At 44.4% G+C, this 25,306-nt stretch overlaps 1 protein-coding gene and 1 non-coding gene across 8 annotated transcripts; one reads left to right on the forward strand and one right to left on the reverse strand.

Annotated features, from left to right (window-relative positions):
* Positions 1–237: 237 nt before the first annotated feature.
* Rad51 (RAD51 recombinase) lies at positions 238–24,626 on the forward strand. Of its 7 annotated transcripts, none has more exons than XM_070005812.1 (11): positions 892–941; positions 2,482–2,606; positions 7,194–7,282; positions 8,875–9,012; positions 10,775–10,892; positions 12,643–12,734; positions 19,021–19,115; positions 21,088–21,201; positions 22,923–23,052; positions 23,244–23,365; positions 24,145–24,626. In XM_070005812.1, the coding sequence occupies exons 3-11, from the start codon at positions 7,196–7,198 to the stop codon at positions 24,266–24,268; spliced, it is 1,020 nt and encodes a 339-aa protein (XP_069861913.1). In that variant the 5' UTR covers positions 892–941; positions 2,482–2,606; positions 7,194–7,195; the 3' UTR covers positions 24,269–24,626. The 7 variants fall into 7 exon arrangements, with proteins under 7 accessions (XP_069861918.1, XP_069861914.1, XP_069861917.1 ...); XM_070005811.1 differs by lacking the exon at positions 892–941 and adding an exon at positions 962–1,069; XM_070005817.1 differs by lacking the exons at positions 892–941; positions 2,482–2,606 and adding an exon at positions 238–306.
* On the reverse strand, positions 9,325–9,462 carry LOC138816311 (U11 spliceosomal RNA). Its single transcript, XR_011368613.1, has one exon. It is a non-coding gene; the product is annotated as a U11 spliceosomal RNA (small nuclear RNA).
* Positions 24,627–25,306: the final 680 nt, after the last annotated feature.

The raw sequence follows: 25,306 nt of genomic DNA on the forward strand, positions 1-25,306 counted from the left end.
ACTTAGCAAACGTCCGTCCTCCTTCGCCGGGGTCCGTAGATCCGCACGGAGCGAGCGGGTCCCTGCCCGCGGCTCGGAGCGCAGCCAGCGACCAGACAGTCTACGAGCGGCCCCGGCGGCGGGGCGGGGCCTGGCGGGGCGGGGCGGAGCCCGGCGGGGCGGGACCGGGCGCTTGCAGCGGTCCATTCTGGGAAATGTAGTCCCGGGGCCAACCGCAGTCCCTCCTGGGACTGGTAGTCCTCGGCCTGTTTTTCCTGAGGAGAAGGCATCTCAGTGGGAGAGGAGGAACGTCCCTCGCGATCCCAGGTAGGCTCCAATTCCTCGGGCTCACCGTCGGGCCGGCGAGCGAGGCGGAAGTGGCGAGAAGGCGTGCCCGGGCAGGGCGTGGTGACGTCACGGGGGCGCAGGCGCGAAGGGCCGTGGAGTTTGGCGGGATTTCCGAAAGTCGCGCGCCGAGGCGGGAAGGCGGCGCCGGAGCCGAGCTGGAGTTGCGGACGGCGTCGTTAGGAGCGGGGCGCGCGGGGCCGGCGGAGCGGGCTCAAGCCGGGGACCGCAGACGGGGCGCGCGGAGCCGGGCGCGCTGCAGGCCCAGGTGAGTGGCGCGGGCGGCGTCCGCGCTCGCCGCCCGTCCCCGCGTCGGCCCGGGCCGCGCCGAGGCCCTCAGGCAGGGTCCCCCCCCTGCTCCAGCCGAGAACCCCGGAGGCGGCGGGGCAGCGAGGGGCCCGCCCACACCCAACCGCCCCTAACGGCCCCCCCGGAGTTCGTTGTGGGCGCCCGGAAGGCGACCCCACCCTGCCGACCTCGGCCGGCGGGGAAGCGGAGACGCGGGCGGGCCCCGTGCGCGCGGTGAGGCCGCGGCCCCGCTCCGGCGGCGCCGGCCCCGGGGGAAGCTGGTGTTGCTTGCCCGGTGCCAATTATCGGGGGAGACAGTTCTGAAGGGGGTCAGTCGTGCGGCCCAAGCGTGTAACCCCAGTTGGCGGAGGCGGGGGGATTGGGAGGAGCAGGCTGGCCTGGCCCCGCAGCCTTACTCCCAATAAATGTGTGGAGTGTGACGTGCATCATTACAAGTGTAAGGGCTCCGAAAATTACCTTTAAAAGACGTGTGTCTGTGTGCTCTCCACGCAGGAAAGAAATGCAATGTTGTCAGCACCCCAGGAGCCCCCGTTGGCTAATCTTTTCTCCTTTCCCAATGGTAAAGTCACTATGGAATTCTAACAGCAGCAACCAACTTTGCCTCTTGTTGGTTTTTGTTTGTTTTCCTAATGCTTGTCTTGTGACGGTGTCCCTATGTAGTCCAAACTGGCCTTGAATTCGAAATCCTACCAGGTGCTGCTTGTTTGGGGTTTCATTCCAGCGGAGCTGTGGAGTAGTTTGTTGCTCATACCTGCCATGACTTTGTTTTTCTTTTTAATTTTAACTGTTCTAGAGGGCTTAAATTTTCGGAGTTGTTGATAAGGTCGTGCTTTTGTTGGCCATATGATATCTTCTCTCCCGAAGTACCTGTTAAAAACTCTTAACTTTTGGGAGTAGTGGCTCGCCCTAGTAATCTTACCTACTTCAGGATCCTGGCTGAGATCTGAGGATCATAGTTCAAAGCCAGCCTGGGCAATGAAAGGCTGAGAGATTCTCCAATAAGCCACTCAGAAAACCTTAAGTGGAGTATTGGCTCAAGTGGTAGAGCGCTAGCCTTGAGCTGAAGAGCTGAGGGACAGCACCCAGGCCCAGAGTTCAAGCCCCATGACCAACAACAACAACAAAATCTCACCTATTTTTTGGTTGTGATATGACTTTTCATGCTTGTAATACTGACTTTTTAAAATTTGGTACTGGGATTTGAACTCAAGGCTTTGTGCTTATGAGGCCAGGTGTTCCATAGCTGAGCTATAACTCCAGCCTTTTAATTGTTTGTGTTTTTTTTGGGGGGGGGGGACTTTTGAATTTAACTTGATCTAGGGTTTGAGCAACTGCTTAACATATTCAAGGGCCTGAATTCCATCTCCAGAATCAAAAATAGTCAGGCCAGCTGCCAGTGGCTGAAAACTGAAAACTTACTCTTAAAAGTCTTCCAGAGTGCCGGTGGCTCACACCTGTAATCCTAGGTACCTAGGAGGCTGAAGTCTGAGGATTTTAGCTGGTTCTAAGCCATCTGGAGCAGGAAAGGCCATGTGGCTGAAAACTTACTCTTAAAAGTCTTCCAGGATGCCGGTGGCTCACACCTGTAATCCTAGGTACCTAGGAGGCTGAAGTCTGAGGATCTTAGCTGGTTCTAAGCCAGCTGGAGACTCTTTGTCTCCAATTAACCACTTGAAAGCCAGAAGTGGAACTGTGGCTCAAAGTGGTTGGGTGCTAGCCTTGACCAAAAAAGCTCCGAGAGTGCCCAGCCCTGAGTTCAAGCCCCATGAGACTGACATCACCTCCCCCTCCCGCACTCCCCACCCCCCTAAAAAAAGTCTTCCTTGGCTAACATATTTTCTTCTGTAGTGTGTGTTAAGTTCAAAAAGGCATAGAAAATAGAAGATTCAACACTACCACAGGTTTATTGGGGAGAAAAATCTGTGGAGAGGAGCCTCTACTCAAAGCTGGAGACTTACTCTGATTACAATCAGGTATTTATAGTGCATGTGGCATGTAGGATATTAAAATTGGCAGCATTGTTAGTACTATTAAGCTTTTCTCATTACCATTAGGAGCACAGGCACATAAGTTTGCTTGGTATAATATTAGTTGAGAGGGTATTTGCTTGGCATATTGTCTTCCTTCGTTATGTATCCCAGAAGACTTATATGCTTGGAACAGATATGTAGCAACAATTAACATTAAAAATTACATTTTTACATACTCATTTACAAGGCAACTATTTCTTTTTTTTTTTTTTTTTTGGCCAGTCCTGCCACTTGAACTCAGGGCTTGGGCACTGTCTTTGCGCTTATTTTTTGCTCAAGGCTAGCACTCCACCACTAGAGTCACAGCACCACTTATGTTTTTTTCTGTTTATGTGGTACTGAGGAATCAAACCCAGGGGTTCATGCATGCTAGGCAAGCACTCTACCACTAGGCCACATTCCCAGTCCAAGGCGACTATTTCAAAGAGTGACATACAATCCAGACACTTAAATGAACTGTGACTTAGATACTGTTCAGTATTCTAAGATTGACAAGCTCAGTAGCACACAAGCAGTTATTTCCATAGTCACAGAGAGCTGAGTGCAAATGCATTAACCTTGACCTTAGAAAAACCTTTAGATAGGTTTTGTTTTTTTTTTTTTGCACTGGTTTTGGAGCTTGAGCTGTGAACCTGTGTGCTATCTCTGAGCTTTTTTGTTCAAGGCTAGCTAGTGCTCTGCCACTTGAGCCACACCTTCACTTCTGGCTTTTTCTGTCATTAATTGAAGAGTCTCACACACTTTCTTGGCCCAGCTGGCTTCAAACCACATACTCAGATCTTAGTCTCCTGTTTAGCATTAGACATTGGCACACAACTGTAAGCTTTATTTTGGACCTGTAAAACATGCATTAAAATTGAGCTCAAAAATGAAAATCATCCACAATAACTTAATTGCTTTACTGGAATTCCAGGAGTAAATGAGGTCTTTGCCCATTGCCTGATGGGGTCAATGCACAAAAATAACACCTGCAGGGCTGGGAAGGTGGTTCAGTGGTAGAGCGCTTGCCTTGCATGCATGAGGCCCTGGGTTCGATTCCTCAGCACCACATAAGCAAAAAGAAAAAAGCCGGAAGTGGAGCTGTGGCTCAAGTGGTAGAGCACTAGCCTTGAGCTGAAGAGCTGAGGGACAGAGTTCAGGCCCCATGACTGGACCCCCCGCAAAAAAAAAAAAACCCACCTGCAATCAAGTATATTAATTTATAGCATTCTAGATAGACCTGTTAGTCATGAGTTTATACCATTTATTGCCCTTTTTTAAGACCTTTAGAGGGACTATGGAAATCATGTTAAAACAAATACAATACATAGACAAACTAGAAGTTATAGGTATTTTTGCTTTTGGGTCCTTAGAATTGAGTCAAGGGACTCTCCCAAGGAAGAATTTGTCCTTTTTTTTTTCTTTTTGGCCAGTCCTGCGGCTTTGAACTTAGGGCCTGGGCCCTGTCCATGAGCTTCTTTTACTCAAAACTAGCACTCTACCTACTACTTGAGCCACAGCACCACTTAGCTTTTTTTGTTTATGTGGTACTGAGGAATCAAACCCAGGGCTTCGTGCATGCTAGGCAAGCGCTCTACCACTGAACCACATTCCCAGCCCAAAGGGAAACCCCCTTCCAAAATGGTTATGCTAGATTACATTCTCACCAGCAGTGCTAGTAATAGCATTCCTTTTTCTCTTTTATGTCTCTGATATTTGTTGTTCCCATTCTCAATGTTGGCCAAGCTTTTTAGATTTGCATTTCCTTTATGACCAGGAACATCGAGCATTTCTTTTTGTGCTTATTGGCCTTTCTTCTGAGGAGTCTCTCTTTAGCTCCTTTGCCTATTTAAGTTGGGTTATTGATTTGGGGGAGATTTAATTTCTTGAGCTCCTTGTATATTCTGGATATTAGAACCTTGTTAGATGAACATAGCTGGTAAAGATCTCCCACTCTGTAGGAAGTCTTTTGTGTGTCTGTCTGTGGTTTGTGTCTCCTTCCTAGGGCTTGACCTAATGGCCCTGAGTATTGTCCCTGAGCTTTTTTGCTCAAGGCTGGTAGTCTACCAAAAGATTCACAGCTCTACTTTTGGCTTTTTGATGATTAATTGGAAGTAAGAGTCTCAAGGACTTTTCTGTATGCTGGCTTTGAACTGTAATACTCAGATCTCAACCTGCTGACTAGGATTACAGGCATGAGCCACTGGTGTCTGGCTCAGGATATCTTTTTTAGTTTAGTAATTATGTCCTTTATGTCTTTTGCTGTCAGTTGCAAATAGGGATAGTTTGAGGTGGTTTTTCTTTTTCTTTTGTGCTGGTGTTGGGGCTTGAACTCAGGGCCTGGACACTGTCCCTGAGCTTCTTTTGCTTAAGGCTAGCACTCTACCACTTGTGTCACAGCTCAATTTCTGGCTTTTTTTTTGGGGGGGGGGGTCGATTGTGGGGCTTGAACTCTGGGCGCTGTCTCTTAGCTCTTCAGCTTAAGGCTAGCGCTTTACTACGTGAGCCACAGCATCACTTCCCATTTCTGGCATTTTTGTGATCAGAGTCACACAGGCTTTCCTGCCCCAGCTGGCTTCAAACCGTGATCTTCAGATCTCAGCCTTCTGAGTGAGTGGTTAGGAATACAAGTATGAGCCACTGGGGCCCAACTTTGAATCCTTTTTATGTCTTTTTCTTGCCTTATTGTTCTGGCTATGAATTCCAGAATAATATTGAAAAAGAGTGGAGAGTATAGACATTCTTGTCTCCCTTATTTTAGAGGAATTGGTTTTGGTTTTGAGGTTTTCACCATTTAGTATGATAATAGCTGTGAGACTGTTATATATAGCCTTTATTATGTTTGGGAAAAGGAGTCCTGTTACACTTCTAGTGGAAATGTAAATTTACAACCACTCTGGAAGGCTGTTTGGAGAGTCCTCAAATAAACTGAACAGGGCTGGGAAGGTGGCTCAGTGGTAGAGGGCTTGCCTTGCATGCACGAGGCCCTGGGTTCGATTACTCAGCATCACATATGCAGAAAAAGCCGGAAGTGGCGCTGTGGTTCAAGTGGTAGAGCGCTAGCCTTGAGCTGAAGAGCTGAGGGACAGCACCCAGAGTTCAGGCCCCACAACTGGCAAAAAAAAAAAAAAAAAAAAGAGAAAAAAGCACTCAAACTGAACATAGAACTACCCTCTGATCCAGTGATACCATTCTGGGCATCTACCCAGAGCATTACAAGTTATACATTAAAGACACTTGCATATCCATATTCATTGCTGTAATATTCATAATACCAAGTTACAGAAACAGCCCAGCCATCCTAAAACAGATGAGTGGATTGAGAAAATATGGTATATATTCACAATGGAATTATCCTCATCCACTAGAAAGAATAATATGTCTTTTGCAGGGAAATGGATGGACCTAGAACAAATCATGCTATGTAAGCCAGGCTCAGAGAGACAAATGACACATTTTCTCTCATATTGAAGCTAGATCTAAAATACAGCTATGAGGATAACATACATAGGGCTCAGTGCATTCACACACAGAGTTAAGGAGGGAACACTTAGGAGAAGAATCTGAAAAGTAACTCCTGAACAACTAAAAAACTGTTCATCAAAGTAAACATGAGGAAGTAGGAACATGTTCTGGGGAGTGAGCAACGGGAGGAGACTGGAATGGAGGGAGGGTGAGCAATGCAGTCATTGTATTACATGTACGTCATGTTAAAATGAGCTATGTAACTTGAAGGTAGGAGTGGAAGGGGGGAAATGGGAGAGAAGGAAGAGGTGACACTGACTGAGAATCTGACATACGGAATTGTAATCCCTTTGTACAACCACTTAATAACAATAGGAATCGTAATTTAAAAAGAAAAAGGAATCAAGGTCTCTACCCTAGAGGAATATAAAGCAGAACAGAGAACATAACTAGTCCCATTAAGTATTCTAAGATGCAGAATGGTCTGTTCTTAAGAGATACAATTAGCTAGCTTTCCAAATAGGTAATCTAAAGGAAAGCTGGTTAGAAGTTTGCTTTTTCCTACTGGGGGTAGGCCAGTGGTGACACCAAAAATTTATGATGCACTGTACTCTCTTGGGAATTTGTTCCCAGGTTCTTCACTCCAAACCCCTGCCACCAGTACCCAAATCTGAGATGTGCATTTCCTTTACAAATGATAAGGTATTTTGCAAATAACATATCAACATTGTCCTAAATACTTGAATGTGTGTCTAGGTTGCTTATTTACACTTAATCTGCTGGTTCTAATTTAATAGCTGTTCAACTGTATTCTGGGAACTAATTAATGATGAGGAAAGAAATTTGTAACTTTCAATATAGACTTTATTTTTTCCAGTGCTTGGGTTAGAACATATCGCTTCACCTACGCAGATGCTCTGCTTTTGCCACAGCCCCATCCTAATTCTGTTTTATAATTTTCCATGGTTAGTAGAATGGTTGATGGGAAACTCTCACATCAGGTGGGCAGTTAACAATTTTTCAGAGCTTGGTTGCAGAGGTGTTTGCTGCTCTGTAATTACCCCACAGCATCTCTGTATTTTTCAGTAATGGCTATGCAGATGCAGCTGGAAGCAAATGCAGATGCTTCAGTTGATGAAGAAAGCTTTGGACCACAGCCTATTTCACGGTTGGAGGTATGTCCTTAGTTGCTAATTTTTCAATTATAAAGACTATTAACTTTACATAAACTATAGATTTACTAAAACTCAAATTTTGGTTTAAGGACGTTATCACGGCTCCTATGCAAAAGGTGTAGGATTATTGCTGTGTTTAGCTAGCTCTCTCGCACTCCTTTTTGGTATGAGTGTTGATATTGGGGCTTAAACTCAAGGCTGGCACTCTACCACTTGAGCCACACTCCACTTCTGGCTTTTTTTTTTGGCCAGTCCTGGGCCTTTAACTCTGGGCCTAGGCCACTGTCTGTAAGTTCCTTTTGCTCAAGGCTAGCAATCTACTTCTTGAGCTACAGTATACTTCCAGCTTTTTCTGTGATTAATTGGCGATAAGACTCTTGTGGACTTTCCTGCCTGGGCTGACTTCAAACTACAATTCTCAGATCTCAGACTCCTAAGTAGCTAGGATTACTGGCGTGAGATACTGGTGCCCAACAATTTCTGGCATTTTTTGCAAGTTAATTGAAGATGAGAATTTCATGGCTTTTTCTGCTCAAAGTTTTGACCCTCTTTCCTCAGCATCCCCAGTAGTTGGGATTACAGGCAGGTACCACCAAATCCTTGTTAAAGCAAGAGCCATCTAGTCTTCATTCTAAAAGGGGAGAAGAGGGAAGGAGGTATTTATGTACCAAAATTTTGCTTTTCTTAGCTCCAGAGCAGCCTTCTGTGCCAGCATAGTGTAAAATAACATTTTCTTTGTGCTTGATGTAGAGAGGGTTGGATAAAACACTGGTTTACAGTAGCTACAGTAGTAGTATCAAAGGGTATTGTGATACACCATCAAAAAAGTGAGCCAGGTGCTAGTGGCTCTCATCTATAATCTTAGGTACACAGAACTAAAATCTGGGGATTATAAAGCCAGCCTTGGGAAGGAAACTCCTCAAGACTCTTTACCTCCAAATAACCAGCAAAAAGCTGGAAATGCAGCTGTGGCTCAGGTGGTAGAGTGCCACCCTTGAATTCCTAATAAGAGTCCATTTTCACATGCATGGTATAACATTAGGTTAAAACTACTGGTTTTTGCCAGGTGCCCATTTCTCACACCTGTAATCCTAGCTACTCAGGAGGCAAGTCCAAGGACAGCACCAGGGGACTGAGTTCAGGCCTCAGGACTGACACAAAAAACAAAAAATACCTAGTTTCGCTTTTAAATCTTATTTTAGTTTTTGTCAGTCGTGGGTCTTGGGCTCTGGGCCTGAGTGCTGTCCCTCCGCTCTTCAGCTCAAGGCTAGTGCTCTACCACTTGAGCCACAGCACCACTTCAGTTTTCTGGTGCTTTATTGGAGATGAGAGTCTCATGGCCTTTCCTGCCTGGGCTGGCTTTGAACCTCAGTCCTCATATCTCAGCTTCCTGAGTAGGATTACAGGCGTGAGCCACCAGCACCTTGCTTACCTTCTGTTTTCAATAATGAAAACGCTAATCATTTGCTAATGCCTCATGTGAGCACACTTCTTAGAGCTTTAGGGCATAATTCTCTAAATACCTCTGAAATAGACCACATAGTATCTGTGTCAGATAAGATACATTTATATGTGATTTTCTTTTCTTCTAGCAATGTGGCATAAATGCCAATGATGTGAAGAAATTGGAAGAAGCTGGCTTCCACACCGTGGAGGCTGTGGCCTATGCGCCTAAGAAGGAGCTCATAAATATTAAGGGGATTAGTGAGGCCAAAGCTGATAAGATTCTGGTGAGTACCACTTGGTGACCTAGGAGAATTAATGGGAATCATACAAAAGGTTGGAAGGTAGTTATTTTATTCTTCATTTTCCTGTCATCCTCACTTTTTTTTTTTTTTTTTTTTTTGCCAGTCCTGGGGTTTGAACTCAGCCTGGGTACTGTCCCTGAGCTGCTTTTGCTCAAGGCTAGCACTCTACCACTTGAGCCACAGTGCCACTTCTGGCTTTTCTATTTCTGTGGTGCTCAGGAATCAAATCCAAGGCTTCATGCATGCTAGGCAAGCACTGTATCACTAAGCCACATTCCGGCCCCTCTCCCCTCCCGCCGGGCCCAACGATCACTAGCTGCCCAGGTACCAAAAAATTCAAAAGATTATGCCTCCGAAATCTCTTGATGTCGATTCTGCACGCAGAGCAATCAAGTTGCCCTGCGTGTGCCACTCACAGCAGAAGCCCTTTTTTTTGAGCCACATTTTTAGTTCTAGTTTTTGCTGGTTATTTAAAGATAGTGTCTTGAATTTTCCCACCAAGGCTGGCTTTGAACCATGATCCTCAGATCTTAGTTTCCTGAATTAGCTAGGATTGCAAGCATGAGTCCACAGAACCTGGATATATATTTAATTTTAGTTGCATGAATATGATTTGACTTATGAATTTAAAATTTGATCTTAATTGATTCTGAATTAAATTATTGTGATAAGAAATTTTAAAGAGAAATCATTTTGAAAATCTTTTTTTTTTTTTTTTTTGCCAGTCCTGGGGTTTGAATTCAGGGCCTGGGCACTGTCTCTGAGCTTCTTTTGCTCAAGGCTAGCCCTCTACCACTTGAGCCTCAGCACCACTTCTGGCTTTTTCTGTGTATATGGTATTGAGGAATTGAACCCAGGGCTTCAGGCATGCTAGACAAGCACTTTACCCTAAGCCACATTCCCAGGCCACAAGTATGTTTTTTAGTTCTAGCTTCCACATGCGTGAAAGCATGATGCCTCATGGTTTGAGTTTGGCTTGTCACTCAGTTAAGATCTTAATTACATCTATTTTCCTTCAATAATAAGCTTTAATTTTTGTATCTGAGTAAAAGTCCATAGTAAATATGTATATAGTATATATGTACTAAGTCTTTATCCATTCATTTTTTAATGATGGCTTAATGCCATCACTTGGCTGTTATGAATGGTGCTGCAATGAACATGGATATGCAGGTGTCTTTTTTGTGTATTCATTCAGTCTGCTTGGGATATATGCTCAATCCTGGTTTAAGTGGGTCATAGGGAAGGTCTAATTTTAGTCTTTTAAGGACCTGCTGTACTGATTTCAATATGGGTTGTCTAGATTACTAATGCAACACCAACAGGTAGAAGAGAATCCTCTTTCCCCCACACCCTTGTCATCATTTGTGTTTTGTTTTTTGTTTTTTTGGGTCTGGTCGTGGGGCCTGAACTCTGGGCCTGGGCGCTATCCCTCAGCTCTTCAGCTCAAGGCTAGTGCTCTACCACTTGAGCCACAGCGCCACTTCCAGCTTTTTTCTTTTTGCTTGTGTGGTGCTGAGGAATTGAACCCAGGGCCTCAGGCATGCAAGGTAAGCCCTCTACCACTGAGCCACCTTCCCAGCCCTCATCATTTGTTTTGGTTGCTGTTTTTAATGGCTGCCATTCTGACAAGGGTGGTATAGATTTATACTTCCTTTATGGCTGAGAGTGTTGAATATTTCATAAGTCTATTAGTCATTAGTATTTCTTCTGAGAACTTGTTCAGTTGACTTTTTTCCCCTAGGCTGAGGCAGCTAAATTAGTTCCGATGGGTTTTACCACTGCAACTGAATTCCACCAGAGGCGGTCTGAGATCATCCAGATTACTACTGGCTCCAAAGAGCTTGACAAACTACTTCAAGGTATAGTAGTCCCTATCCTATGTTATAAACTCTAGTTAGCCAAGCGTGCAGGCATAGAACAAACAATGTTTGTGTAGGAGTTCCGTGTGGTTACAGTTAAAGTAAGGGCAGTGTGAGCCTTGATGTAGGAAGACTACTACAGGGACTTGATGTTGAGTATAGCCTCCTATACTGCAAGGTTGACAGTGTCTCGTGTGTGTGTGTGTGTGTGTGTGTGTGTGTGTGTGTGTGTGTGTGTGTGTGTGTGTGTGTGTGTGTGTGTGTGTGTGTTTCTGGTGAATAAACTTGTGTGTGTGTTTCTGGTGAATAAAGGGACTTGATGTTGAGTATAGCCTCCTATACTGCAAGGTTGACAGTGTCTCGTGTGTGTGTGTGTGTGTGTGTGTGTGTGTGTGTGTGTGTGTGTGTGTGTGTGTGTGTGTGTGTGTGTGTGTGTGTGTGTGTGTGTGTGTGTGTGTGTGTGTGTTTCTGGTGAATAAACTTGTGTGTGTGTTTCTGGTGAATAAACTCAGGGCTCCTGCACTCAACCCTAGGTCTTTCCATCTTTGAACACTGTTCATTGTATAGTACAAAAGAGTCCAAGACTTTCTATCTTTGGAAGTATTAATTTATGATAGGTGCTTTCCTAGTTATTTAACCATTTGTCCTTTCTGGTTTGTTTTTGTGGGTTTTTTTTGCGGGGGGGGGGGGTCAGTTGTGGGGCTTGAACTCAGGACCTAGGCATTGTCTCTTGAGTTCTTTTTTCTCAAGGCTAGTGATCTATCACTTTGAACAGCAGCACCACTTCCTGTTTTCTTGGGTCTCACAGACTTTCTGCCTTTGCTGACTTTGACCCCAGTCCTCAGATCTCAGCCTCCTGAGTAGCTAAGATTGCAGGCGTGAGCCACCAGTGCCCAGCTTTGGATTCTGTTGTGTGTTGGGGCGGGGGATGTGCAGGCCCTAGGGTGCAGTCCCTAAGCTCTTTTTGCTCAAGGTTAGAACTACAGCTCCACTTTTGGCTTTTTGGTGCTTAATTGGAGTTAAAGAGTCTCAGACTTTGCTGACCAGGCTGGTTTGGGAAGGCATTTCTCAGACTCCAGCTTCTTTAGTAGATTACAGATTTAAGCCACTGCTGCACAACCTGCTTTTTTTTTTTTTTTTTTTTTTTTTTTTTTTTTTTTTTTTTTTTGAGCCTAGCCTCAGTTGGCCTTGACTTCTTACTCTTCCTGCCTCTGCTTCTCAGATACTTGACTTACAGGTGTGAACAACACACCCAGCTTAAAATTTGTTTTTGGCTACCTACCCCTATCTCTGAGCCACATGCACAGCCCTCTCTTGCCAATTTTCTGATAGTAGTACTAACACACATATTGTAGAAAGACAATCTGAACATTGTGTAAGCTGGTGACTAGCACTGAATCTCTGGTACATTTCTTTGTTTCTTGGTAACGTTCTCTAAATCATTATTTCAAAATAATTTTTTTTTGGCGAGTCCTGGGGCTTGAACTTCTCAGGGCCTGAGCATTGTCCCTGAGCTGCTTTTGCTCAAGGCTAGCACTCTACCATCTGGGCAACTGCGCCACTTCTGGCCTTTTCTGTGTATGTGGTACTGAAGAATCGAACCCAGGGCTTCATGCATGCTAGGCAACCACTCTACCACTAAGTTACATTCTCAGCCCCTCAAAATGTCTTTCTGATAGTCTCAAGAACATTGCTGTTATTTTATAGTTTCTCAATACGTTGTACTAAAAAGTGCTTATTTTGTTTTTAGGTGGAATTGAGACTGGATCTATCACAGAGATGTTTGGAGAGTTCCGAACTGGGAAGACCCAGATCTGTCACACGCTGGCAGTCACCTGTCAGGTGAGCCAGAAGCTGGAGCAGGGGTAGATGGGTCCTGTTGTTCACAAGCACCTGTTAGGATGACATTCAAGGCACTTTCTCCCTCCTGAGACTCCTATAGCTAGTTATAACATAGATTCTAATACTTATATTCCTAGGCCTTCTCTTACTTCACCTGACTTGCCTCGTTGGTTCACCCTCTTACATGCTTCACTGTTAAAGGTTAGAAATCACTCAGATACTCACTTGAAGAGATGTCAGCCTTAGATGAACCTTGTCTCCTTAGTGCCTATACTAAGAAGATAAGACCCTGGTCATATTTAAGAAAAACCTTGCTGGGAAACTGATTGGTAACACATTTTCAAGGCCGAGGACTAAACCAGGACCTCAAGCATGCTAGGGAAATACTCTACCAATGAGCTAGATTTCCAGACTGAATTTATTCCCATAAATTCAATGACAGTCTCTAAATTAGCCTTCAGCACCTTCTCATTACGTTTTTCCCTCTAGGTAGACTTTCCTATTGAGACAAACGTCTCATATTTGTCTTCTGACTTCAGATTTTATATTCCTTTTCATACTTCACTCTTCACATCAAATCCATAAATCCATCTGCATTTATGCCCATCTTATCTCGAATTACAATGGGGAAATGTCCCTTTCTTTTCTGTACCTGTGTGGTGGTCTTACTCTCTCCTGCCTCCTCTCTACAGATTCCAATATAGTTAGGAAACATGCCTTCTCTGGGCCTGTCCAATTCTTCATCTTTTACTTATACCACTGTTCATGGACTAGGAAATAGACACTCTGGTTATGTAGCTGCTTGATAAAAATATAGAAAGTATATATAAGTAACATACAGAAATCAAATCAAAGCCCATGGTCTTAGAACCTTCATAAGACTTTGAGCTTGTTTTCTGCTGTATTACTAGAGGGTAAGTCAGTACTTGGCATTCAGTAAATACTCAAAATAGTCCTGTTTTGTTTTTAGTTTTTTGCTTTTGAGAGAGTCTGTGTAACCCAGGCTGGCTTGACACTTGAGGTCTTCCCATTTCAGCCTGCTGAGTGGCTAGAATTACAGATGTGATCCACCACTGCCTGGCTGAACTTCAAATTTAGATATGATAGAGTGGGGGTGAACATCTCTAAAAAATGGTTTTAGAACTCTGAAAAATGCCTAGGAGTGATTGTTGAATTTGTGTATGCATCTGTGGTGCTAAGGATTGAACCTGGGGTCTCACTATATTTCCCATCATGCCTTCTCTACTGTGCCATATCCTTACACCATCTAGCATTGGTCTTTCATGGTTTCATAAGGGATCTACGTTGCCCAGGTTGAACTTACGCTCTTGGCCTAAGATCATGTTCATGCTCCAGCTTCCTGAGGTGCTGACACTGTCAGCTTTGACAGGCTGATGTAACAGTGTGGAGGGACGTGGGGCTAAATCACACAGAAGAGAGAAACCTCCGGAAAAGTGAGAAAAGATGCAGAAGACAAAACCCACGAATGCTTCCCTGCTTGGCAGTTTCTACCAGGGCTCTGCAGGGCACTCTCCTTTTTCTGAGTGGACCCTGACATTGTCAGTGGCCAGTCCTCAGCTGACCTGGAACCTGCAACTTTTTGTTGAAATATTTTGGGCAAAGGGCTCTTGGCCCATACTTGTAATCCTAGCTGCCCAGGAGGCTACGAGAGTTGCAATTTGAAGCCAGCCTGGGGAGGAAAGTCCCTGAGGTTTGTTATCTTCAGCAAAAAGCCAAAAATGGAGGTATGGCTTGAGTGGTAGAGCACTAGGCTTTAGCAACAAAGTCAATGAAAGCGCAAGGTCTGGTTCAAGCTCCAGTACTGGAACAAATTTTTCTTCTAAAGTGTATGTGTATGTTTGTTTGTTTTTTTGAAGGGGCATTGTTTTCATCTAGCAGGGCTTCACTCATGCTAAGCAAATTCTCTTACCACAAAGGCACCAAAGGACTGTAAGAAAATAAACAGAAGATACTGTACGAAAGGAAATGTACTTATTACCATGTAATTCTAATCCCCCTGTACATCACCTCTATAACACTAATAAAGTCAGTGCTAAAAAAAAAAGTACCTAAGGATACACTGAAATGAAGCCAACTTTTTCAGTATGATAGTTTGATGACAAATACAAATTTTTGCTTTTGTGTTTTTTCCTTATAAGACAAGGACCATTTTTCATAATATCTTCTTTTTTTTTTTTTTTTTTTTTTTTTTTTTTTTTTTTTTTTGTCGGTCATGGGGCTTGAACTCTGGGCCTGGGCGCTGTCCCTCAGCTCTTCAGCTCAAGGCGAGCGCTCTACTACTTCAGCTACAGCGCCACTTCCGGTTTTCTGGTGGTTTATTGGAGATAGGAGTCTCACGGTCTCTCCTGCCCAGGCTGGCTTTGAACCGCGATCCTCAGATCTCAGCCTCCTGAGTAGCTAGGATTACAGGCGTGAGCCACCAGCGCCCGGCTTCATAATATCTTCTTAAATTGTACTTTATCCCCTTGTGTGAGTGTGTGTGTGTGTCAGTGCGTCAGTATGTCAGTGTCAGTCATGGGGCTTAGGGCCGGGCGCTGTCCTTGAGCTCTTTTGCTCAAGCCTAGTGCTCTAACACTTTGAGCTATAGTGCTATTTCTCATTTTCTGGTGGTTAATTGGAGGTAAGAGACAGACTTTTCTTGCCTGAGCTGGCTTTGAACTGTGATCCTTAGATCTCAGCCTCCTGCGTAGCTAGAATTGCAGGTGTGAGCCACTAGTGCCTGGTCCCTAATTGTTTTTGCAATATTAATGTATTCCTATATTAATAGGTAAAAGAAGATATGTCAAAAAGCATGACTTTTACGCCAGTTCTGCGCCTTGAACTCAGGGCCTAGGTGTTAACCTTAGGCAAAAGAAATTCAGAGACAGTACCCAGGCCCTGAGTTCAAGCCCCAGGACAGACATAGCAATGCATACTTCTAATGCCAGCACTCAAGAGGAAAGCAGGAGGTCCGTGGGGAGAGGCTAGCCTGTGCTGTAAACCTTGCCTCAAACCACTATAAAGATACAAAAATGAGCAGAAAACCATTCAATTTTGTGCCAGAGACCATGTGTGTCTTGTTTAAAGTTTGGCTCTTAAGTCTAGTTTTAAAAAAACCTGAGGGTTGGGAATGTGGCTTAGTGGTTGAATGCTTGCCTAGCATGCATGAGGTCCGGGGTTTGATTCTTCAGTACCACATAAATAGAAAAGGCTGGAGCCGGGCGCTGGTGGCTCACGCCTGTAATCCTAGCTACTCAGGAGGCTGAGATCTGAGGATCGCGGTTCAAAGCCAGCCCGGGCAGGAAAGACTGTGAGACTCCTATCTCCAATAAACCACCAGAAAACCGGAAGTGGCGCTGTAGCTCAAGTGGTAGAGCGCTCGCCTTGAGCTGAAGAGCTGAGGGATAGCGCCCAGGCCCAGAGTTCAAGCCCCACGACCAACCAAAAAAAAAAATAGAAAAGGCTGGAAGTGGTGCTGTGGCTCTGAGTTCACGCCCCAAGACTGACAAAAACAAAAAACCTGACAGACTTCCTGTGTAACCCAGGCTGGCTTCTTTTTTGTTTGTTTGTTTTTGTTTTTGTTTTGGCTGGTCGTGGGGCCTGAACTCTGGGCCTGGGCTCTGTCCCTCAGCTCTTCAGCTCAAGGCTATTGCTCTACCACTTGAGCCACAGCGCCACTTCCAGCTTTTTCTGCTTATGTGGTGCTGAGGATTGAACCCAGGGCCTCATGCATACAAGGCAAGAGCTCTACCACTGAGCCACCTTCCCAGCCCCAGACTGGCTTCTAATTCAATCTTCCGCCTGCACGCCCAAAAAGCATGTGGTTTTAAAACTTCGTATAAAATAATTCTAGTACTTTGAACAAGCATTAGCTACTCATTTTTGAAACCTAATTGTGTATGTTCAACATTATATAACTTACTTAGAGTTATAACTTACAGCATTATAACTTATTAGAGGTCTAATGCACAGTGAGTGAGGTTTCATTATAAATGAGAAAAGCTGGACAGGGAGAGTAGGTAATATTTAGAGTACTTAAATCTAATATTCTCTCTGTATCTCTGGTTCCAGCTCTTAAGACTGGTGGAATGTAATCCTTTCTATTATGAATGAATTACCAGTCTTTAAAAAAAGCCCCAACGATCTAGTTTTCAGCACCTGAGAATGTTACTATATAAAGCTTCATTTGAGATTTTGCCTTGTTAAAGAGGATTATGTGATTACTACATTCTCAGGTTAGGATTCTATTTATACAACTTCACAGCACCACTGTGATGTGCTAAATTGTCATGGAAGTGAGGATAATGTGCTATATCCTAAACAGTCTCTAGGAATCCCTGTAAAACATGGAAGGAAGCATTTCTGTTTTAAAGGTCACATTTAATGAGACAATGTTGCACGATGTAGTCCACACCGGTAGTAAACTCTTGAACTTCTGCCGAGCGCTAGGAATGCAGGTGTTGTACTGCTATTCCTGGTTAAAAGTTTAAGTTTTGAGCTGGACACCCGTGCATCACCTGTACTCAGGAGGCTGAGATCTGAGGAATGCACTTGGGAGACATCTGTGAAGTAGAGCTATGGCTCAAGTGAAAGAGAGCTTTATATGAATTATTTTCATTTTAAATTATTTTAAAATAATCTCATAATTTAACTGTTTGCAGAAGTGAAACCATACACACATACACATACGTTTTTCATTTTTATTTTATTTTTTTTTGCCAGTCGTGGGGCCTGAACTCTGGGCCTGGGCGCTGTCTCTCAGCTCTTCAGCTCAAGGCTAGCGCTCTACCATTTGAGCCACAGTGCCACTTCGGCTTTTCTTCTTATGTGGTACTGAAGAATCAAATCCAGGACCTCGTGCATTCAAGGCAAGCACTCTATCACTGAGCCACCTTCCCAGCCTCACATATGTTTTTTAGATGGAAATGAACAATATAAAATAGATTAATTCAGGGATACTGAGTTGTAAAGAAGAGTTTTCCATTCCCTTTTTTTTTTTGTCAGTTGTGGGGCTTGAACTCTAGGCCTGGGTGCTGTCCCTCAACTCTTCAGCTCCAGGCTAGCGCCCTACCTCTTGAGCCACAGCACCACTTTTGGCTTTTTTCTGCTTATGTGGTACTGAGGAATCAACCCAGGGCCTCATGCATGCGAGGCAAGCACACTACTGCTGATCCAATTTCCTAGCCCTAGTGTTTTGTTTTTTTAAAACAGGCTCTAAAGATAGTGCCTAGTGGCTCATACCTGTAATCCAAGCTATTCAGGAGGCTGAGATCTGAGGGTTGTGGTTCAAAGCCAGCCCAGGCAGGAAAGTCAGTCAAACTCTTATCTCTACTAAACCACCAGAAAACTGGTAGTGGCACTGTGGCTCAAGTGGTAGAGTGAAGAGCTGAAGAACAGCGCCCAGGCCCACAGTTGAAGCTCACGACCGACCCCCTTCCCCCTTCCCTCCCCTTCCCTCCCAACAAAATGTAAAAATGAATTATGGCTCCAAAGTAGATTTCTAGAGTAGAAAAATCCTTTAGAATCTTCAAAATTTGAAGGTGAACTAAAAGATCGATATGAAATGTATAGCCTTTCAGGGCTGGGAATGTGGCTCAGTGGTAGAGTGCTTGCCTAGCACGCATGAAGCCCTGGGCTTGATTCCTCAGTACACATAAACTGAAAAAGCTGGAAGTGGTGCTGTGGCTCAGGAGCTAGAGTGCTAGCCTTGAACAAAAGAAGCTTAGGGATAGCGCCCATGCCCTGAGTTCAAGCCCAACGAACTGAGGAAAGAAAGAAGAAATAATGTTTTCCTTTTCTTCATTTTTACATCTAATATACTATTTGGAGGAAATAACCTTTTGTTGTTGTTTTTCCTCTAAATTTGCTACAAATGTTTTTGGGGCATTGGCAAATCTCTTTATGAGCACTCAGGAATGCTTTGCTTAATAAAGTGAAGTTTATAGACAGGCTAAAATTAATGATTAGATTAGCATACCTTTTTGGTTAAACCTAAAATAAATGGTCTTTTACATATTTGTATTCTTGATCGGTTTTCTGTTGAATTTTATCTTGATCTTTGGATGGGATTGCTAAGTGGTCCATCTTTGACCAGGCCAGCTGTAGGTACTATGAGATACATTGTGCTTCATGCCTGGTACTAAGGTATATTTCTAACTGAATGCCTCTTTTTGTTTGATTGTTACTTGCTTTCTTTTTACTGGGAATGGAGGAATTATGGCCTTATTATGAGGGCTTGGGTCAACTATGTCACAAGTGACTGTTTCTACTGTTCCTTTTTCTCTAGCTTCCCATTGACCGTGGTGGAGGTGAAGGAAAGGCCATGTATATTGACACGGAAGGTACCTTTAGGCCAGAACGACTGCTAGCAGTGGCTGAGAGGTAGGTTACTAAATTAGATGAGAGATTGCTTCACCCGTCAGTGTAGTAATCCCTAAGATTGGTTTGGCTGTAAAAATCTCATGCATTATTCTACATCAGAAAGTTACGGAGTGATTTCTTTATAGTGAAGACCTTTATGGTGCCAGTGCTGGGGCTTGAACTCAGGGTCTCTTGCTCATGGTGTACTTGTGAGCTCATGGCTTGCCTTTTATCACTTCTCCACTTCCAGCTTAGTGCTGATGAGCTGGAGTATCAAAGATTTGTCTGACCAAGCTGGGTTTTCGTGGTGGTGGTGGTGGTGCTGGTGCTGCTGGTGCTGGTGCTGGTGCTGCTGGTGGTGCTGGTGCTGCTGGTGCTGGTGCTTGTGCTTGTGCTTGAAGTCAGGGCCTGGGATCTGTCCTGAGCTTTTTCACTCAAGGCTAGTGCTCCACCACTTTGAACCACAGCGCTGCTTCCCCAAGCTGGTTTAAAGAACCTTAAATTCTCAGATCTCAGGCTCCTGAGGATTATAGGGAAGAGACACCAGCATGTGGTCTAGCCACCTGGCCTAACCTCACCTTTGATCAATAATCTCTTGAGTTACTAGACTGGATACAAAACAAGATCTAACTGTTACCATCTAGAAAAACATTTTACATTCAAAGACAAATCAATTAATAAAAGAATGTATAATCCCAGCTACTCGGCAGACTTGAGATCTGAGAGAGGAGATTTGAAGCCAGCCCTGGCAGACAAATCCTTGAGATCCTGATTAGCAAAATCTCAAGTAGTAGAGTGTCAGCCAAGAACCAAAAAAAACAAGCAGAGACCTGAGTTGTAGCCCTAGTACCAGCAAACACATAGGAAAATTGCAAATACACACATCTAACACCAAAGCCGCCAAATATGTGAAACACCAGTGTGAAGAACAGTGTTGGGACCATTATCTCACCTTCAGTAAGGGTGGAGCAGCTGTGACGTCCCTGCTGGTGTCTATGGGAAATCTGTAGCCTCATTGTTAATAGTGACGCCTGGACTGTTTTGCCCTTAATTTTGGTAATGCAGATCTCCTCTCTTCAATCAGTGAGCTAGAGATGATCACCCAGGCCTGCAGACACACTTCGTGCTAGAGCATCTGCCAGCCAAGTGCCCTACCTCACAACTACCCCTAGGCTCCGATTTTTTTTTTTTAATATTTTTATTTTTGGTTGGTCCTAGGGCTTGAACTCAGCCTGGGTGCTGTCCCTCAGCTCTTCAACTCGAGGCAAGCACTCTACCACTTGAGCCACAGCACCACTTCTGGTTTTCTGGTGGTTTATTGAAGACAAGAGTCTCAGACTTTTTGCCCGGGGTTTGAACCACAATCCTCAGATCTCAGCCTCCTGAGTAGCTAGGATTACAGGCATGAGCCACCAACACCCAACCCTGGTTCTTTTATATAACAGCAAGCATTTATATTCTTTACTGAATGAAATTTAAATATCTCAGAGTTTCTGGAAACAGTAGTATAGTGAGTATTTCAGGTATACTGGGACTTGAACTTGGGGCCTTTGTGCTGTCTCTTAGCTTTTTTAGGCTAGTGCTGTATTACTTGAGCCACACCTTCACTTCTAGCTACTGGTAAGAGTCTCTGGGACTTTCCTGCCCAGGGTGGCTGCAAACTGATCTAGTAAAGTGCAAATGTAGTAGGATATCCATGTACTGTACATATGTACATATATACATACAGTGAATTCTAGTCTATAAAAGGTTTTGTTCCTATTTTGCTTTTCCTAATTGTCCTTGGCTTTTCTAGAATATCATTTCTAATTAGGTTTCATTCTAGTTCGAGTCAGCAAAGCATAAATCAGATTTATCCTAGAATTGTCAGGTAGAGAGAGGTACTCAAAAGTAGTTGTTCCTGTCACCTTTGCCTAAACTTCCTATAGAAGTTACAGCTACTCTCTGCTTCCTTGTACCCACCCAGACACAAGCTTTGTGTGTTCTCTTCTAGATATGGTCTCTCTGGCAGTGATGTCCTGGATAACGTAGCATATGCCCGAGGGTTCAACACAGACCACCAGACACAGCTCCTTTATCAAGCGTCGGCCATGATGGTGGAATCTAGGTATGTACTTACGAGAAGTCACAAAATGTATTGATATATTGAGTTCTTTCCCTGAATCTTTTTTTTGAGTTGGTTGTGCGGCTTGAACTCAGGGGGTCTGGGTAGTATCTCTGAGCTTCTTTTGCTCATGGTTAGTGCTTTTCCACTTTGAGCCACCGCTCCATTCCCAGATGTTTTGGTAGTTTAGTGATGAGAGTCTTTGTCTTTCCTGCCCCATCTGGCTTTGAACCACCGTCCTCAGATCTTGGTCTCCTAAGCAGCTAGGATTATAGGCATGAGCCACCAGCAACCTGGCCTTTCCCTGAAACTTGATAATATAACTACACAGGAGGCTAAGACCTGGAAGACTGCCATTTGAAATTAGCATAAGCAGAAAGAGTCCAATTTCCAGTTAGCCAGCAAAAAATTGAGCTGGAGGTATGGTTCAAGTGAATACTAGCTGACCAAGCTAGGGTTTGTGCTCGGTATTAGGACACAAGGGGAGGTAAGTTGGGCCTGGTGGCTGGCTCACACCTGTTAGACTAGCTGCTCAGGAGGCTGAGATCTGAGGATCACAGTTAACCACCAGCCCAGGCAGGAAAGTCTGTGAAACTCTTAGCTCCAGTTAACAACTAGAAAACTGTAAGTGCAGCTGTGACTCAAAGTGGTAGGGCTCTAACCTTGAGCAAAAGTGCTCAGGGACAGCCCTGAGTTCAAGCCCCACAACTGACGAAAAATAGGGAGAAGAAAGGGGTGGGTACTAAGTTTTAGTTTTTATCTTGATACCCTTGTTCTGTCATTTGGGGCAAGTCAGTGGTAAAAAAAAGCCAGAATCAAGCTGTAATGGCTGTACCTGTAATTCTAACTGCTTAGAAGGCTGAGATCTGAGGATCATTTTTTTGGATCCAGGCCAGGTAAACAAATCCATCAAGTTTTGTTTTGTTTTTTTTGCCGGTCCTGGGGCTCATATTCAGGACCTGAGTGCTGTCCCTGAGTGTCTCTACTCAAAGCTAGTGCTCTACCACTTGAGTTACAGAGCCACTTCCAGCTTTTCTGGGTAGTTTATTGGAGATAAGTCAGCCTCCTTGAGTAGCTAGGATTACAGGCATGAGCTACCGGTGCCCTGGCTCCATCTAGACTGTTTATCTTGGGTTGGCAATCGTGGTGGAAGCAGGGGCTCCAGCGTGTGCATCTGCGCACACACAAGCTGGGCTGGAGATGGGGCACAGTGCTGGATCACTTTCCTGTTGAGACCTTGTCATCAGCTCTGCCAACAAAAATAATGCCTCACCTGTGAATGCTGTAGAGTTTTGTTGTTGTTAGTACTGTTACTTGAACACAGAGGTTCTTTCCCATTGTTGCTCTGCTTTCACACGGCTGGTGCTGTACCACTTGAGCCTCATCTCCCATTCCTGTATGAATTTATTTTCAGTGCCAGTCCTGGGGCTTGAACTCAGAGCCTGGGTGCTGTCCCTGACCTTTTTTGCTCAAGACTAGTGCTCTACTACGAGCCACAGTTTCACTTTTGGCTTTTTCTTATTTTTTATTTTTTATTTTTTGGTAGTGGAAATAAAACTCTCGGACTTTTCTGTGATCTTCAGATCTCAGCCTCCTGAATTGCTAGGAATAAAACATCTACATTAAAGTAAAACTATATGAAATTTTAGGGTAGTGAGGAAGGAGCAGAATCTGATAAGACTATTGGCAAGAAACTGGTCTCAGAGAATTCTTGTTCTCTGTAGGTATGCATTGCTTATTGTAGACAGTGCCACCGCCCTGTATAGAACAGACTACTCAGGTCGAGGAGAGCTCTCAGCCAGGCAGATGCACTTGGCCAGGTTTCTGAGGATGCTTCTGCGACTTGCTGATGAGGTAAGCTGCAGGGAGGGATAAAGATCACCTGTTTGCAATGGCTGTACATTCCAGAAGTCTTGGTAAGCGGTATGGACATTAGAGAGTTTAGACAAGGGAGGAGGAAAAGAGAAGCAGTCGTTACTTTCTTTGTGGGTGAAGTGGTGACAGCATTGAGGTTTGTGAAACTGACCGTCTCTCTCCCTCAACAGTTTGGTGTAGCAGTCGTAATCACCAACCAGGTAGTAGCCCAAGTGGATGGAGCAGCCATGTTTGCTGCTGATCCCAAGAAACCTATTGGAGGAAACATCATTGCCCATGCATCAACAACCAGGTGAGGTGATCACAGTAGATGAAAAGTGTTCCATTTATGTCCTGCTGAAGGTGCTGTGTGTAACAGGGCACTTAGGAACTCTCCCTGAGTTGCTCATGCTCTGATTATATGGAATAGGCGTTAAGTGAAGCTGGGTGCTAGTGGCTTGCACCTATCAATCCTAGGTCTTGGGAGGCTGTGATCAGCTCTCTGGTTTGAAGCCAGCACAGGAAGACAAATCCTTGAGATTTTTATCCCCAAAAAGCTGAAAGTGGAAGCCACACATGGACAAAAAACACTGAGAGCTTGGGAGTTCAACCTTCAGTGTCAGCACAAAAATAGTGATGCAACTTATCCCAGCTTCCTGAACAATTGTATAGGAAAGAATATCCCTGGGCTGGGAATCTGGCTTAGTGGTAGAGTGAGTGCTTGCCAAGCATGCATGGAGCCTGGGGATCGATTCCTCAGTGCCACATAAACGTTTACCCCCTCAGCTGGAGCTGTGGCTCAGGTGGTAGAGTGCTGGCCTTAGCAAAAAAGAAGCTCAAGGGCCTGAGTTCAAGCCACAGAACTGGCCAAAAAGAAACAAAATCCCTGATCCTTTAAAAAAAAAAAATTTGAATATGAGCATTCCACTAAGGGGCTTCTGGGCTAAAATGGATTCTTCCAGATTAGAAATGCACGTAAGTATACCAAGAAAGATCCCATTATCCTTGTAGCATGTGAGGGATATCTAAAAAGTTAGCTGCCAGGAATGGAACTATTTAATAACTCGTTGTCTCGGTCTGTCTTTGGCTTAGATTGTACCTGAGGAAAGGAAGAGGGGAAACCAGAATCTGCAAAATCTACGACTCTCCCTGTCTTCCTGAAGCTGAAGCTATGTTTGCCATCAATGCTGACGGAGTAGGAGATGCCAAAGACTGAGTCACCACTTTATTTCTGCGATGAACTTCAGTACTGCGCAGCCTGAGAAAGGCCCTGCGGTGCGCCTCACACCGCTTCTTGTTGGACTGTCAACACTTGCCTTCTGGGAAAGCAGCTATTGTATCTGGTTTTCTGATGGTGTAAACAGACAGGTTAGTACTTGACCTGATTGATGTTTTCTTCCTTCTTTGTAATTTCTTGGGATTATTTACCTTTGACATAGCGCACCAACTACACAAAAGATTGTGAAATAAGTAGAAGTAAGAATTTCTCCAGAACCAAAGCTGAGGAGAGCTGGCTCTACTTTGACTTCTGAATAATAGTAAAATAAAATGTCTTCCCGAGGCTCTAAAACCAAGCTAACAGGCCTCTTCACAGATTGTTTTGTCAGTAAGACTTTAACCAGAAGCAGGTTTTAGAGGTTAGGTGTTCTGGTGGGTGTGGGTGTGTGTTTTAACACTCATAAAAATTTGTTTTTTGGGACTGGGAAGGTGGCTCAGTGGTAGAGCCCTTGCCTTGCATGCCTGAGGCCCTGGGTTCCATTCCTCAGCACAATATAAGAAAAAAGAAAAAAGCCAGAGGTGGCGCTGTGGCTCAAGTGGTAGAGCGCTAGCCTTGAGTTGAAGAGCTGAGGGACAGTGCCCAGGCCCAGAGTTCAGGCCCCATGACCGGACCCAAAAAAAAAAAAAAAGTGTTTGTTTTTTGGCTGGTCACTGGTGAGATCTGAGGATCATGGTTCAAAACTGGCTGGGGCAGGAAAACCGGAAGTGGTACTGTGGCCTCAAAGTGGTAATGTGTTGGCTTTGAGGGAAAGCAGCTCAGGGGCAATGCCCAGTCCCTGTGATTCACAAAAAAAAAAAGTTTAAGGAGGCTAAGCAAGCATGTTCCTTGTGAGGCCGCTAATAAGGCAGTTTAGAGGAGTTACTAGTACAAACTTGGTTGCAGTTCTGTTAGCCCATGGCCAGTGGCTTTTCTGTGGCCCTTAGGGATTTGTGATAAATTTTAACCAGTGCTTCCAGTTTCAAAGAGTATCTCGGC

This window comes from Dipodomys merriami, unplaced genomic scaffold (genome assembly GCF_024711535.1).
Source record: "Dipodomys merriami isolate MVZ:Mamm:240054 unplaced genomic scaffold, mDipMer1.0.p SCAF_69, whole genome shotgun sequence".
In the NCBI taxonomy this organism is placed as follows: domain Eukaryota; kingdom Metazoa; phylum Chordata; class Mammalia; order Rodentia; family Heteromyidae; genus Dipodomys; species Dipodomys merriami.

Bases quoted from the DNA above. Each gene is read 5' to 3' on its own strand.
- Rad51 (XM_070005817.1), top strand. From the start codon at position 7,196: ATGGCTATGCAGATGCAGCTGGAAGCAAATGCAGATGCTTCAGTTGAT. The intron at 10,893-12,642 runs GTATAGTAGTCC...TTTTGTTTTTAG, and splicing joins GCTTGACAAACTACTTCAAG to GTGGAATTGAGACTGGATCT. The intron at 21,202-22,922 runs GTATGTACTTAC...TGTTCTCTGTAG, and splicing joins GCCATGATGGTGGAATCTAG to GTATGCATTGCTTATTGTAG.